The sequence below is a fragment of the Corythoichthys intestinalis genome, chromosome 1 (assembly GCF_030265065.1).
Source record: "Corythoichthys intestinalis isolate RoL2023-P3 chromosome 1, ASM3026506v1, whole genome shotgun sequence".
Classification (NCBI taxonomy): Eukaryota; Metazoa; Chordata; class Actinopteri; order Syngnathiformes; family Syngnathidae; genus Corythoichthys; species Corythoichthys intestinalis.
The window spans coordinates 48,169,702-48,185,529 of record NC_080395.1 but is presented as its reverse complement, the minus strand read 5'-3'; the positions used below and the strand labels follow the sequence as shown (position 1 = coordinate 48,185,529).

The 15,828-nt window shown below is 36.8% G+C and overlaps 1 protein-coding gene across 6 annotated transcripts in view; it reads left to right on the top strand.

The window, feature by feature from the left end:
• plekha7b (pleckstrin homology domain containing, family A member 7b) overlaps positions 1 to 15,828 on the top strand; it is a 110,452-nt gene that overhangs the window by 39,281 nt on the left and 55,343 nt on the right. For 4 of the 6 annotated variants that reach the window (XM_057831102.1, XM_057831111.1, XM_057831136.1 and 1 more), the window contains exons 4-6: positions 7,643 to 7,726; positions 8,833 to 8,938; positions 14,157 to 14,261. In XM_057831102.1, coding sequence (XP_057687085.1) covers positions 7,643 to 7,726; positions 8,833 to 8,938; positions 14,157 to 14,261 — 295 coding nt within the window. The remainder of the gene's footprint in view (positions 1 to 7,642; positions 7,727 to 8,832; positions 8,939 to 14,156; positions 14,262 to 15,828) is intronic. The other 2 variants (XM_057831144.1, XM_057831120.1) reach the window with 1 other exon arrangement.

Genomic DNA, 15,828 nt, shown 5'->3' with positions numbered 1-15,828 from the left:
ACGCACAAATACAATACTTGTTTTTGGTATCTCAGCCTGAGATCACACATCACAGCACTGACTTACTTATTTTTACTTTATACAGTATATTTTACAATACACCTGCACTATCTTATGGCGTCTAATACAAGGAAATTTGCTTTGCAATGATCCTGCCCATGGCAAACTTCAGTTTCAATAATAGGCATGCATTTACTTCTATTGTTGGCAAACAAAACTGAGCATTTTTATCTTTGTAGAGGCAGCTCTTGTATTGTTATTAAATTTTGCAGGGCTGGCAAGTGCACACAAAAGCATTGAGCTTTGATAAGTTTTACCATAACTGCAACACACCTTATTTTTCTATCACAGAATGCAGCTTGCAGTTGTTTGAACGTGTACTTTAAATGTACTTATACCATTTACACTGTGAATGTAAACAGTGTCAAATAAGAAATGTACTTTTGAGTCACCTTTCTCTATGTAGGTTTTTGTATGGAGACAAACCCCATCAGACTCGTGTTAGGTGTCCAGAAACAAGATGAAAGTGTGTGGCTTTGTCCCAGAAAGAATATTGCAATACTAATTTTTGGGAGTCATAATTACTTTTTTTGGTGTTCCTATTTTAAAAAAAAATATATCTTCAAAGTATTAAATGAGAGTGGGATGTTTGGGTATTTGTATGGTTTTTCAATATAATAGAACTGTCGTAGTTAATCAATAAATCAATTAAAATTAACAATTTTACTAATCGATTAATCGTTTAGAGACATTGTTTAAAAGTTTTATGTTGTAAGTTCTTTAAATATGAATTTTTAATGCTTAGAATTAAATATTATATATTAAATAAATAATATTTTTACTATTAAAATAGATAAATATTAAATATTGTTTTGTCCATTTTGATGGTACTGCCATTTATAAATGCACGGCATAAAATATAAGTATACACAAAATTGAATGCTTAAATTGACCAACTATTGAGTAAAAATCATGCTGTTGGTTTACAGCAGTGCTTCTCAATTATTTTCTGCTACGCCCCCCCAAGCAAGACGTAAATGTTTCGCGCCCCCCCCAAACTCTCTGCCTCCACTGTAAATAGTATTATTTGTCTATAAAATTACTATTATAATTACGCATCTGCCTAATATTGTGTCCTTTTTTTCTAATAAAGAAAAAAAGTAACATAGATCAACTTATAATAAAGTATAACTTTATTAACATTGTTAATAAAGGTTTTGTTTGTAACAGAGAAGACTTGACGTGCATCAATTTGCCTGAATTTAAAAAAAAAAAAAAAAAAAAAAAGTCACATTCAAACTGTAAAAATACGCTCAAGGTACATTTTTGACCATTTGATACAGAAAAATAAAATGTAATAAAATCAGTAAATAATAACAAATTCAAATTGATTAGAAACATTCACTCATGAGGACAATATGCCAAAAAATTTGACCGAAAAAACAAAAATGAATGAAGGAAAAAAAAGAGTGTCCTTGGACAGAAGGACAGTTTTTATTTTTGCTGCTCACACTCAGTATTTCCTCCTTTGCAATGGTGTGGAGTCATTTTGCAATGAGCATGCCAACAATGCACACTGGTTTACTGATATAACACTGACAAAGCAGGACGATTGTTGGCAATATTCGGCACGTTTTCGCTGAAAAACAATCAAGCGGCTCATCAATGAGATTGGGGTCGAATGTCTTTAAGTGGCGTCTTAATTGATTTGGCTTCTGGCGGTCCGCTATAATTATTTTTAGACACAGTAAACAGTCTTTCTTCATCACCCACAGTATTAAAAGTCAAAGCTAAAAGGCAAACGGCACGAACAAAGCGCATTCTCGGCGGCCGAGGTAGAACCGTAGGTGAGGGCGGTCGTCGTGACGATCCCAAGCCGAAAATGGCACTTATCGGGCGGCGGCGTGAGAACCGGACAAGACAGTGGGTCGCTGCGTGAGTGAGTCCGGTCGGAAAACGGCTTTCGAAAATGGCGGCGGCGCACTGCTCTTCATATTTGTTTTCTGTGTGATGAGTGCTCTTCCTTAGTTCAAAAATACTGCACGCACTCTGAAAATGAGAGCGCCACTGCCACCCACTGAGTGGATGCGCAAGTACACTTTATTCCAGTACGGCAGGAAAAAGAAAAAAAAAAAAAGCATGTTCCCCGAGGTCACACGCGCCCCCCCTGGCATCGCTCTGCGCCCCCCCAGGGGGGCGCGCCCCACTATTTGAGAAGTACTGGTTTACAGACACGCCCTTTGTACTTTATTTTTATACAAATCTTTTTGACACAAAACTAACACCATATTTTCACTATTTGTATTATCTTTTGCAGTTCTGTCCCTTTTATTTGTGTTTCCGGATGGTAATTGAATGGATCTTTTTGAAATTCTTTTCTCAGAATGGCCCTTGAACACAACTCAGTCCAGTCCAGTCGTGAGAGAAGAGAGGTAGTTTGTGGTTGTGCACACGTGCGAATAAGAGCATAATAAAAGTTTCTAAAGCTGGAAAGAGAACCTGGTAGCCCGATTTATAGCGTCTCTAAGGAGGCAAGATGAGAGAAGAGCTAAAGGTGGGAGTTGAATGTTGGTGTTATTTCACTGTAATAGATGCACTGAACTGCATTGGAAAGCTTTTTCCTTGGACCAAAGAAACTTTCTGTTTTGGTTATGATAATTTTAGAGAAAGATGTGTTTTGGACCGAAAACACATCTTTAGTCACAAATCCGACCAACATCTTCGGCCACCGTGCATCTTTGAATATATATCATATTTTCAGCACTATATGGGGCACCTAAAAGCCTTTAACCCCGTAATGCCTGCAAAATGAAGCAATTGTCAGAGAATTTGAAAAATAGGGTCTTAATGAAACCTTTTTTTCAAATTTGTAAAAAATATTTTTTAAAAAAAGTGCTAATAAGTGCTCTAATATCTATAACCCTTGCCAAATCCTGTTTTTTTCCCTCATGGAACCTGCAGATGCATGAGTTGACTTGCATCCTTTTTTTTTTTTTTTTTTTTTTGAGGAAAGATATTTCAAAATTCTGAATTAGTCTCAAAATCATAAACGTCTAACTGTATAAAATGTGATACATTTGGCAAGAAAGGGTTAATATTCTCAAAAGCAGACAGTACGCCTTATAATCCGATGCACCTTATATATATATATGTATGAAAACAGTTTTAAAATAAATGTGCCTTATAGTTCGGAAAATACGATACATATAAAAAAATATATATATGGCGGAAAACACAGACAAGACTGAAAAAGCAGTTTCTGCTCTTGCACTCCTCTGAAATTGAAACTGCTGTATTTTAAGCCAAAACAAATGTTTTGTTTGATAGAACAATATGTCTATATGCTGTCATAGCAGATTCATGGCGCATTAAGCCCCCGAACTATTTTTAATTTGTCCGTTTTACCCTGAAAACCCCTGTTTACAGACGTCGCGCAACCGCTTTTGCTCTAACCCAGCCATAAAACTAAGGTAATTAATTATATTTATCATTCAAAATGTCTGTCATTTTTAGCTTAGAATCATTAATTGACGTCTAATATTTCGTTTAAAAAAAAAAAAAGATTTAAAAAAAAATTATTCACTTGCATATTTTAAACTTTTAAACAAATGACGTCACAATGAAAAAAATGGTGTCTGTAAAAAAGTCACGGATATCTACCTCATAACTATCGCTTAATTGTATTTTTTATGTTACTTTTGCATTTTCCCCGATATGTTGGATGATAAATAATCGATCCAAACAAAGAAAAATTGAAAAAAAAAAAACGTTTAAAGGAGTAAATATATGAAAAAGAAAATCTCGACCACTCCTTGATGTCTGCGATTTCTGCATCACGACCCTTGTTATATTACCATGTTTCACCCATAAAATCCTCAAAAAATCCAGCTGTGGCCATTCACAACTGTGTCTTGACACTCAGTGATACATGCTACATGGAGTTTTTGGATCGAAACAAGGTAAGTACACGATAATATCTCATTAAAGTCATGGCGTCTGTAATTCTGCTCTCACGTGCTCTCGCCTCCATATAGGGTTTTGCTGTTTAAAAAACATTTTTCTTAAAAAATGCCCTCTTGTTCAAAAATTTTCTTCCCCCAGAAAATAGAGATTTTAAGCTTTCCAATGATGTATCACACATGCATATCGGACAATTTTGAAATTTGGCCAAATTGGGGTCTCAGAGCGGAACTTCAAGTCACCTGAGTGTTTTCCGCCTTATATGTATGGAAATATATATACAGTGGTACCTCGTGACACGAAAGCTCCAGTACATGAAAAATTAATTTTATGAAAAGATGCGTGAAGATTTTTTTCGCTTCATTTTATGAAAAATTATTCAGCATACAAAAGATACTACACACTGTAATACATACAGTGGGGAGAACAAGTATTTGATACACTGCCATATCAAATACTTGTTCTCCCCACTGTAACTGACGCTCGCAGAAATGTTTGCCACGAACGCATGATAAAATCCTGCTGCCCTATTGGTCAAAATCTTTCTCATGTACAGTACCATGATCCTGCTCTCCTATTTGCCTATTGTTGGTATCACGTTCGCTTTTGGACATTGCCTCACTGGAAAAGAAAGGTTCTACATTTTCTTCCTTTTTTTCTTTCTTTTTTTTTTTTTGCATAATGTTCTATTATCTACTTCATTACAGGTATTAATGGTTAGGTTATCAGGGGTGTCCAAACCGGTCCTCATGGGCCGCTGTGGATCCTGGTTTTTGTTCCTACCGATCGAGCACAGACTGTTTAAACCACAGGTGTCAAACCGATTCCAGAAAGGGCCAAGTGGGTGCAGGTTTGCGTTCCAACCAATGAAGAGGACACCTTTTCACCAATTAGATCTTTTACATGTGTAAACAGTTACACTTTGTCAGGTGCTGCTTGTTTCAGCAGGAATTTCATTGGTTAAACTCTCTGCGCGTTATCCGTTGGAACAAAATCCAGCACCCACTAGGCCCTTTCTGGAATCGGTTTGACACCTGTGGTTTAAACAATGAGGTTTCTGCCAAAACAAGCAGCACCTGACGACAATCAACTGATTACACTTGTAAGAGACCAGGTTGGTGCAAGAGTCCTGTTTTGTTGGAAACAAATCCAGCACCCACTGCGGCCCGATGTGGAATAGTTTGCGGACCCAATGGGTTAGGTGTATTGAATGATTGAAATGAATTTGGCTCCTGCTTTATTCTGGTTTTACCCTTATTAAACATTTTAATCTGGTGTTTTTGCAGAGCTTGTAACGAATTAGGTGATTGAAATTAGAACTGAAACGAATACTCGAGCAACTCGAGTAACTCGAGTTTAAAAACTGATCAGAGTAATTTTATGCACCTCGAGAAATCGTTTAATTTTGCCAGCTCTAAGGATCACGTTTTGCCCGGACTACTTTTAATGCGGGACAACGCGCTGACTTCACGTGCGTAGAGGAAGAAGCAATGATTAAAAAAAAAAAAACTTACTGCAGCCGACAGCCGCTACAACGCCGACATTGCTAAAAACTACGCCCGCATGATGCTAGTGCGGTAGCAGGTAGTGTCCAATGCATCTCATAGATATCGCCTGCATTTAGGACTAGATGCGAAATGACAGACTCGGCCGCGTCTGGTCAGCGTCAGTAAACAGCCGCCATCTTTAAGCAGTAGACTTCTCATCGCTAATAAATATAATGTTACTGTCACTCGCTCACGTAGACGTAACGTTAACCCTTCTGAGGGCTAGGTTTCTATTGATTATGACCACTGTCGATGCGTGGCTAACGTGTCTTAAATACAGGCTTTATTTAATCTGTAAAAACACAGCGATGTAGAGTGATGAGGGTGTAAAATTAAAACATAATAAAGATAACTGTCAGTTTTAGCTCAGTAGTCATTGCTGAATAAAACACACAGTAGCACTGGTCCCTAATGTGCTCCAATACAGCAGGTATCATACATTTATTTTTAACACTGCAAAAACTCAAAATCCTATCAGTACTTACAGTTTAGACTAACTTAAAACTTAACTAGAACTTAAAAAATAGCTTGACACAAATGGAAATTAAATTGAAACACGTGGGAAAAACATGTAGCTGTCAAGTGATGTGTGTTATCATGCGTATTTACATTTTTAGGTAAGAAATATGTTTTTTTTTTTTTTTAATAAGATCTAGTAGTTTTTTGAGTGAAAGCAGTGAATTTTTTTTTCTAGTCACATCTGAGATGCAATTGTTTGCTGTTTTCAACAATGTACATCGAAAATAAAGACATTGATTGACTGAAAATTGTTCAGTATTGGATTAAATGTCTTTTTTTCTCATGTATATTTATAACTGCTCTATACCTTAGAAAAATGTTTTATCCGATTACTCGATTAATCAATAGAATTTTCAGTCGATTACTCGTTTACTAAAATATTCGATAGCTGCAGCCCTAATTGAAATATAAAACATGATCCATTATACGAAAAAAAATCATGAAACGAAAGCCACTCAGAACAAATTAATTTTAAAGCTTGAGGTACTACGGTATGATATCTATATATATACACACACACACACGCATACGTATAGTCTTCATGGTCTACAGTGCATAACTGTCTACACTTTTTGGGTAAGCAAGAGTTCATTTTGTCAGTGGGGACAACAGCGCCACCAGCATTAACGAAGCTCGCGGCAAACAAATAGCAGTACTGTACTGCAGTGTTGCCGCACCAACAGGGGATGCTGCAAATTCCGTGACAAATAGTTCAGAAGTAATGTGGCTGAAACAAAAGCCTCAAAGAATGCAGCTTTTTAATTAACGCGGGGTGTGCTTTGTGGTGCAATGGTCTTCAGTGTGTCCAGTGCAGCTTAGCCCAAGATGAGTTGGTACCAGAAACAAGCCTGGCCCAGTGCCTGTGTGTTTGTGTTTAAATGTGTGATATATGGAAACAATACCAGCACTCGTACAAAGCCCATGTAGTGTTTGTGATGTCTGATATTGTTTGTGTGTGCTGAATCTCTTGGCATCGATCGTGTTAAATATGTTGTGTGAACTTTCCCAAAATGTCAACTCATAAATCTCTGCTCCATGGCAATGCAGTGAGACATTGTATTTGTATCATTCCACATTTCTGCTGTTTTAATCATAACTGAAACATATAAGTAATATAAGTAATTTATATATAGCATTAGTGGACTTCAGGCAGAAAACCATGTAAACATGCTTATCTTCGATAATTTTTTTTTTGAGCATTTTTTTTTTTTTGTAAAAGATATAAAGACACATTTATGTACTGTATTTTTAGTTATATAATAAATTTTATGATTGGAAATCAAATATGCTTGTGGTGATTAAATTTTAAATGGTCTGGGTGCATATCTAACAAAAAGCTGTCCTGCTTCTGTTCGGTGGCAATAATATTGTGCATATTGAAAAAACAGTTTGGAGCTAATCCAAAGTAAAAGAAGCTTGAAGGATTTGGGATGTAGCCGTGACCATGCTGGGCTGCAGCAAGTGGAAAGATAAACATCTGGGAAATTTTGGTTTGATACATTATTTCCAATTTTAAACTTGTAGGTCAAGACACATTCTGTTTTGGTTGTTCAATGTGCAGTAGCCTGGCTACTACTCAAAATGGTGCTCATTTCCTTTTTTCTCTTCTCTTGCAGCCACAACGTGAGGTGTACATCATTTCGCCACCCTGTTACTGGGCAGATTTCTCCAGAAAACACGGAATACACGCTACAGGACAAGTTAGTGCGTCTACGATTTTGCTTTTTGTAAGAAGGATAGTTCAAGGTCAGGGAATGGGTGTTCCTAATTAGAATGGAAAAGTGCCTAGTCAAAGTTCAATCATCCGGAACAAGCGATGGAGAAATTTTCAATTAAGAGTTAATGGGAAAATTAGTACAGCCACTAAACACCCAGAGCAGCAAGTCCCACCTAAAAATCTACTCTGTGCTTGAATTAAGGAAAATAACAATAATTCTTCTTAAATTATCATTAAGTTTAAATTAAATATACACAAGAAACATTTATATTAAATGTAGATTTTTTTTTTCTGAAAAATTCAATTCAACTGAAAGGTATGTGGTTTTTTTTTTTTGGCCTACTTCTAGAAAATTACTGACTTTGGAGGCACTGTATGCAGTTGAAAACATATTTAAATACATGACAAAAAGCAAGAAGAAATATACATTACACAATGTGGCCTGTTTTAAATCAGTAAAAATTACCAACGTTATGTTTGCCAAATGCCAGAAAATTCTGTGAAGGGTTTTTCATCAGTTTCTTTAAATTATAAACATCTACAAATAATAAGATTAGTGTGCCTTTTAAAAAAAACATTCACATAAGGTTTCTTATATGTTTATTCTTCTAGTTATTTTGAGTTACAAACACACATATGAATGAATTTATATTATGGAACACCTGCTTCTTGGTGTAATGTCACGGGAAAGTAAAAAAAAAAAAAAAGTAATTGTGGACTTTCACAAATCTTATTTAAACTTACTATTTCCAGATGCCTTAAGGTGCCATGTTCATATGTTTAAACATTTATACGCTAACATAAAAAATGTCATCAAACCACTAAAAGTGGTGCTTTGGTCTGAAATGCCGATATCGACACAACAAAAAGCAAAAGATGCATTTGCTCTTAACAGAGTTGCTATCATAACCCGAGTGACATTGAAGGATAAAAGCTTATCACACAGTATTTTTAGTATGAGGTGTAAATCACATCTGCTAAAGATAAACGAAGTATGAACATAATATTTTAACTTTTTCTGCACCACGTCCAAGGGAAGCTGAACGGTCTACTTTTATTTTGTAAAACTTTTTCTTGGCTTTATTTCAGTGATAATGAAGTCATAGTGGGAAATCACTTAAATGGAAAGACAACGCCTTTATCATCTCTACCCGAGCTGAAAGATTCCTGTTTAATACATCCCTCCCAAAAAATGGTGAATTTCTTTTTTCTGATGTTTACTAGTAACCTGGCACACCAGATTGATTGTGCCATATAGCCGCTAAATTTACGATGGCTCTTCTCGTCACACTCACAGAAACACTCTCAAAAAACAAAAAAGCTTTTTGTGACATTCTTTTCTCTCTTTTGACCCTTTAGGGTCAGGGCTTATTTTGTCCAATTTGGCATGCCTTTGATGTTGCTTTTATATTTCAAAGAAAGAGTTGTTCATAATGACCTGGTTAGGTTTTTCAGGACACCATCATGCCAAAACTGTTTTCTTCACTGACCAATTATATCAGCATTTTGGGCCCTTAAAGACAAAAAAGTAATTTAGTTTGTCAAAATTTGTAATATTGATGTCCTATTGACAATCAAACATGCTCAACAAACAAGCTTGATCATATTTATTTAACTTGTAAATATGAACATTCAGCAGGAAAAAAAATGCGACTGAAGATTTTTATAGTTGGTAATTCATTGGAAACAGCAGGTATGGTCATAGGCGTTTTTGGCCTTTATAGAGACTGTGATGAAAACAGGTTATACGATCCTCTTCATCACGTTGTTGAAACAAAGAAAAATACAGTTTACGGATCGTCACCTCCAAATAAACTCGATTGCGCACTACTCCCACTCGCTATCAGTGATACTCAAGCCTCCTCCTCTTCTCAATTCAAAACCCTGGCCTCACTTGTAGCAATCGTTATTTCCGGTATGATGTCAGCATGGAATCATGGGATCTGTAGTTATCCACAATGCTCTCTGATTGGACAAAGGAGAAGAAACGACAAAAATATGGACATAAACACATGTTCGGTGCAGACTTTTAATGCGTTTATGAGGGCTATAAAACTTAAAAACTCAAATGGCATTATCTCTTGTTTTACTTGGTGTATTGACTTCAAGTAAAAATGAGGGTGAAGCTTAACTTCCGCCCTTTTGAATGAGGTGTAGCGCAAGTGCGTGGGTGATGTAATCACCAAGTTACGTGGCTTGAAAGATGACATGCACACAGTCATATGCCCCGGCGCGTCTGCCAACCGTAGAGGGTTAATAAGGAAATTAAGAGTACAGTGTTTTAGACAAAACTTGGTAAATTAACCTATCGACAAAAAATGCTTTACTTTCCGCCATAGTATTCAAGCAGATAGTCTCTTCCTGTTCACTCTTGTAGCTCCCGCTTCTTTCCCCCATCAGACGGTGACCAATCCACATTAAGCCACAGTATGACGTATTGGTTCGCGGAAGAGCAAAAACATGGTTTCCTGTCAAGAAAAGCTTTTCATGACCTTCTTTTCTCTTCTTTTAATGAGAAAAATAAATGGTTTTAAACAAAACTTCAGATATTGAATTATCTACAAGAACCGCTTTGCACTCTGACATTGTATTCAACCAGATAGTTGCTTCCTGGCTGCATCTGCAGCTCCCGCCTCTTTCCACTGATTGGCTCAGACATCAGATGACCAGGAAAGTGGTTTGACAGTTTAGGTTTGCAAGATGGTACTGCATGATGAATCAATGAATCAGGAAGTACCGTATCACTTGCAAGGCTAGTGTAAAAGTGGAGAAAAACGTAAATAAAAGCCAGCATTTCTTGGATGTGCTCGCCCGACATAGGAGCAGCCATTTCATCAATGGCGATATTATTTTAGCAAATCAAATGGGAGAATCCCAAATGTCTCCCCTTTTTTGTTATGCCATTAATACCAATTATCACATGCACATGTGCTCAAGTCTATTATTTTATACATGTGTGGGAAAAACCAACATCAGAAAATAGTGAGGCCCATAAGCTGTCGTTTTTTGTGTGTGTTTAAACTTGTAACCCTCGTGAGGAAAAAGCGGCATGGAAAATGAATGAATGAATGTATGGCAGCTGAATTTACCAGCCTATGTTTTATGACAGTCTACATGTCATGCTTGCAAAGCCATCAAAGCGGCGTGACAACTTTAGAGTACAATTAAAGCCCTGTTTTTGTGTGATCATATTCTAGCCGGCAGGTGCAACATGATGAAAGAGGATAGAATGATGTTTGCATAAAGCAGCACAAACGTGAAAATGATTTATTTCCATTCTCTTTGTTATGACCTGACATTGATTCACCAGCCATATTTTTTTATTGGTCAGGCTTTTTCATAAATATCATTTAGTAATTACACAAGTTCGAACTTAGAGGGGTGTTAGGTGAATATTGCCCCGAATGCAGAAATAATCTGCGAGCCAATTTTGAAAACACTTACTATTAAAAGTCTATAAGACTAAGACTATAAGTCACACCGAAGTATAAGTCGCACCAGCCATAAAATGCCCAATGAAGAGGAAAAAAACATATATATGTTGCACCCGAGTATAAGTCGAATTTTTGGGAGAAATTAACTTGATAAAATCAAACACATAGAACAGATGTGTCATCTTAAAAGGCAATTTAAAATGAAAATACAATAGAGAGCAACATGCTGAATAAGTGTACAGTATGATAATGTGACATGATGCATGAACAACGAAATGCGAACGTGGCCGGTATGCTAACGTAACATAGCTATTAAGAGTTATTCTGATAAGTATAGCATAAAGAACATGCTAACAGGTTTACCAAACCATCAGTGTCACTCCAAAACACCAAAATAACACGTGAAATGATATAATAATGTTTAATAATTTCACACATAAATCGCTCCAGAGTCGCACCCCCAGCCAAACTATGAAAAAAAACTGCGTCTTATAGTCCGAAAAATACGGTACATTCATGTGGTGAGTGCAAGTTATAGCAAGAAACGATACACATCAGTCAGTTTGTTTATGTTGTTCTGCTGCAGTTCTATGTTGGTTGTCACTATGAATCTTCATTTAATCCCAGAGGAATCCAGCGTTTCCTAATACTACTGAGTACATTTTTCCAGGGATTTATTGACTACGTCAGAGAGAAAAACATTTCCCTATGAGAACGGGTCCAGTACCTGTTCTTATGTGAGGCAGTAACACAAACAAACTTTGGCCTATTAAAAATATGAAATACAATTTAGGTGCTAAAATTCCCGTTTGTCATGTCCAACATTTAATATAACATTTAATGTCTTCCAGTAACCATAATTGAAATAGGAAAGTAGAAATTTAAACCAAGTTCAAATGTAGCTCCTCTCCAGTGCACATACTACAGCAAATCTCCTGGGAAACTTGTGCAATGACAGCAGTGGTAAACACTAGTGAGTGTCACATAAAACAACCCCCTTTATATGACAGGAAAGATCCTGGGAGAAAAAACGGCTGCAGTGCAGGTTGTGCAGCAAAGAATAGATTAAAAAAACATGTTCACTTGGCTATCTCGATTTCTCCACTTATTCACTCGCACATCTGTGGCCTGATAGTGTTAGTGCCGCAGGAAGAGGTGAGATAGCTTTTTTTCACCCTGCAGTGAAACAATGCTGGAGTGTCAGTGGCAGAAATGTCAGGGAAACGAGTCACAGATTGTTTTCAATCATAAGTTCACTCAGGAAGTATCTTTCCAAAAGGAACATGCATGTCACCAGTGCTTGGAAGTACTTTGTAACACAAATACTACATCAATGTATAGGGATGGGAATCGAAAACTGGTTCCTATAGAGAACCAGTTCTGTGCGTTTCAATTCCATGGAATCGCTTGGCAGTTTATCCATGGATTCTCTCATAGATTCCAACCAGCACAAATTACGTCACGTAATTTACGCTACGTCTTTATTTAGAGAGTAACCACTCATCAAACATAATCTGGAGCGCCGTCGCCAAGTGATTTTGCAATGATTTTTACAGGCCAGGTCATTTATCTTTCATGTACCATGTTTGTCTTTGTTGTGAAGCACTTTGAGGGCCTGTCAGGTTTTTGTAAAGGGTTATAGAAATAAATTTGATTGATTGATTCTTCATGAGACTACTTAAAGAAATGGTGATTTTCCCCAAAAAGTCTATTAATAGGTCTATCGTATCCCTCGTCGAATACTCTATAAAATGTATATGTATCTTAAAATAATCCTAAACGATTTTATTAGTAATTTTAATACTCATTTCGGTTGTACCTGAAATCGATAATCTTGTAATGCTTAATCTTTGTCTTAATTTTCCACTCAAAACCTGATATTTCAATAGGGTTGTATAGACCTATATCCTCTAGTTATGCCCTACTGTTCTTTAGACAGAAATGAGTTGATGATGAATATACAGGGTTAGATTAGTGACGGCCATGGACATTCAAATTTCCCATTTATTTTCAATGGGAAAAAAACAATGTCCCCAAATCAACAGAAAATAACCAGATATCAATAGGACATGTCCCCCAAATGTCTCCAAATCACCTGATATGATCAGGACATGTCCCCCAAATGACCTGATATGACCAGGAAATGTCCCCCAAATGACCTGATATGACCAGGAAACGTCCCCAAATGACCTGATATGACCAGGGCATGTCCCCCAACTGTCCCCAAATGACCTTATATGACCAGGACATGTCCCCAAACCAACCTGCGCGGGCCTAAGATCTGTATCTCCACACAGCAAAGCCCCCTAGTAATTTCTCCAGAAATTGCAGTTTCTCGTGGTAGATTTAATGTGCTTGGTATTTTCTTGTGTTACCTTTTTAATGTGGGTCTTTTAAATGTTAGATACTATATGTAAGACTATTCGCACAGTCCTCTATGTGGAAAGTGCTATATAAATAACATATATTTACTTAAGGTTTCAAAGTAACATAGCAGGTTTGCACAGGAATCTCCTCTAATCCTGAAAATAATATGGCGCACAGTTGTACGTCTTTTCCAACTGTGGTCTAGTGTTGCTTTCTGAACACTGATGTGGACTTACTAAAGTATTAAGTGACAGCTTCGTCGCTTAAATATCTATTTATTCTGAACACTGGAGTGTTTATGTCAAATACATTTATATTTGCATAATCAATGTCCGTGGTAAGTCCATCGCTGTAAGAATTCAATAAGGCTGATGGGACAATGTCATGCAACCACCACTACAAATCAATAGTGTGCCTGCACTACAGGTCTCTGCAGGAGATATTTAGAATTGTAATACTATCCATTTTGATTAGAAACCTGTTTCGTTGCAGTTAGCGAAATAAAATGATCAAATTTTGTTACTTCTCACGTCTGAACGGTAGAAGGAATATCACAATGCAGTTGTGCTCTTATGACAATTTTTTTTCTTTTACCAAATCTCCTTCTGCAAGCATAGGATCGAGTCCCGCATGTCCAATCACAGATCACCCAGTATGGTCACAAAGTCCTCCAAGCCTATGGCCTCTGCGACTATGGATTCTGCCTCGACCTCAAAGGTGAAAAAAATCATTTGTCTGAAAACTATTTTTTCTCTCCCCTGGGATCCCACAAACACCAATGTTGATAAATTGATTTAATCAACTGTAGATGACGTTATCTCATTCTGATTAATAGCTTCATTGTGCTACATTTTTTCATTTTCTCCTTGCATAATAGAACTGGACAGCAAAAGGCGAATCATTTAGACTTTTTATGCCATCACAAATTAAGTCACACCATAATATTGCAGTATGAATGTAAAGTGCAGTTGTAACATTGACAGCCATCTAAAGTTCATCACTAAATCTACCTATTGCCACTTAAAAACTATAGCCAAAATTAAGGGGCTTCTGTTCAAACAAGGCATGGATAAAGGTATCCATGCATTTATTTTTAGTAGATCGAATTGCACTAGAGTACAGTGATCCCTTGTTTTTCGCGGTTAATGGGGACCGCCACCCTACCGCGGTAATCGAAAATCCACGAAGTAGAGGCAGAGCTTATTTACATAAAAAAAAAATATATTTTTTTTTTATATATTATTATTATTTTTGTGGTGTGTTCAATGTAATTATTCAGATTTGGATTGGAAAGAGATACACATAAGACCTGTTTTTCCTTTTTTACCCCCAAAGCATAATTTAAAAAAAAAAAAAAAAATTGGTGTGTTCAATGTATTTATTTAGATTTAGCATTGGAAAGGGGATACATGTGACATGTTTTTTCCCCTCTTTTCCCCTAAAGTATAATTTACAAAAAAGTTTTAACATGTTACTGTCCAACTAAATTGTTTTTAAATAAGAATAACGTAGCAAAATGCTTGTCTTTATTAAATGCTTTATTGAGTGAGTCCACTCCAATCCACTCACACGGCTAAGAATCTTGTCACTCTCACTCTTTTGCCAAAGCACACTACCGCTAGTGTTTAACAAGCTCACCGATGATTGACAGATTTGCGGCTAAGAAGATAGCGCTACCAAGTAGGGTTGGGCATCGGGCATCGAGCATCGATGGGAACCGGTTCTAACACTCCGATGCTCCCGGAATCGTTCGAATTTTAAAATTTTGATTCCTTGTTTCGATGCCCTGACCGCCGAGCGGAAAAAATGGACTGATATTTATATACAAGTTATAATTAGCCCTGTGAGAAGTTCATTTAATTTAAAAAAAAATGTTGAGAAGTTAAGACTTTAATATAAACTATGCAATTTTTGGACCCTGCATTTTTTATTTTTTTTTACCCTGCCTCTTAAAAGAATCAGAATCGGGAATCGTTTGGAACCGGAATCGAAACGTGGAATCGGAATTGGAACCGGAATAGTTCAATTTCAAACGATGCCCAACCCTACTACCAAGCTTCTCTGACATGATCAAAGCAGCACCCCTGTAACTCATCGTAAACTTAAAAAAGCAAACTCTGTGTCCAGCTGCCTGCTGAGCAAGAAAAGCAATAGGAGGGAGAGTGAGAGGCTGCACGTGGTCGGATTGGTCCATCTCAATCAAATACTGTATTTATTTATTTTTTTCATTGAAAAAAAGAAAAACCACGATGGACAGAGGGCGCGAAGTTTGAAGCGCGAAGGA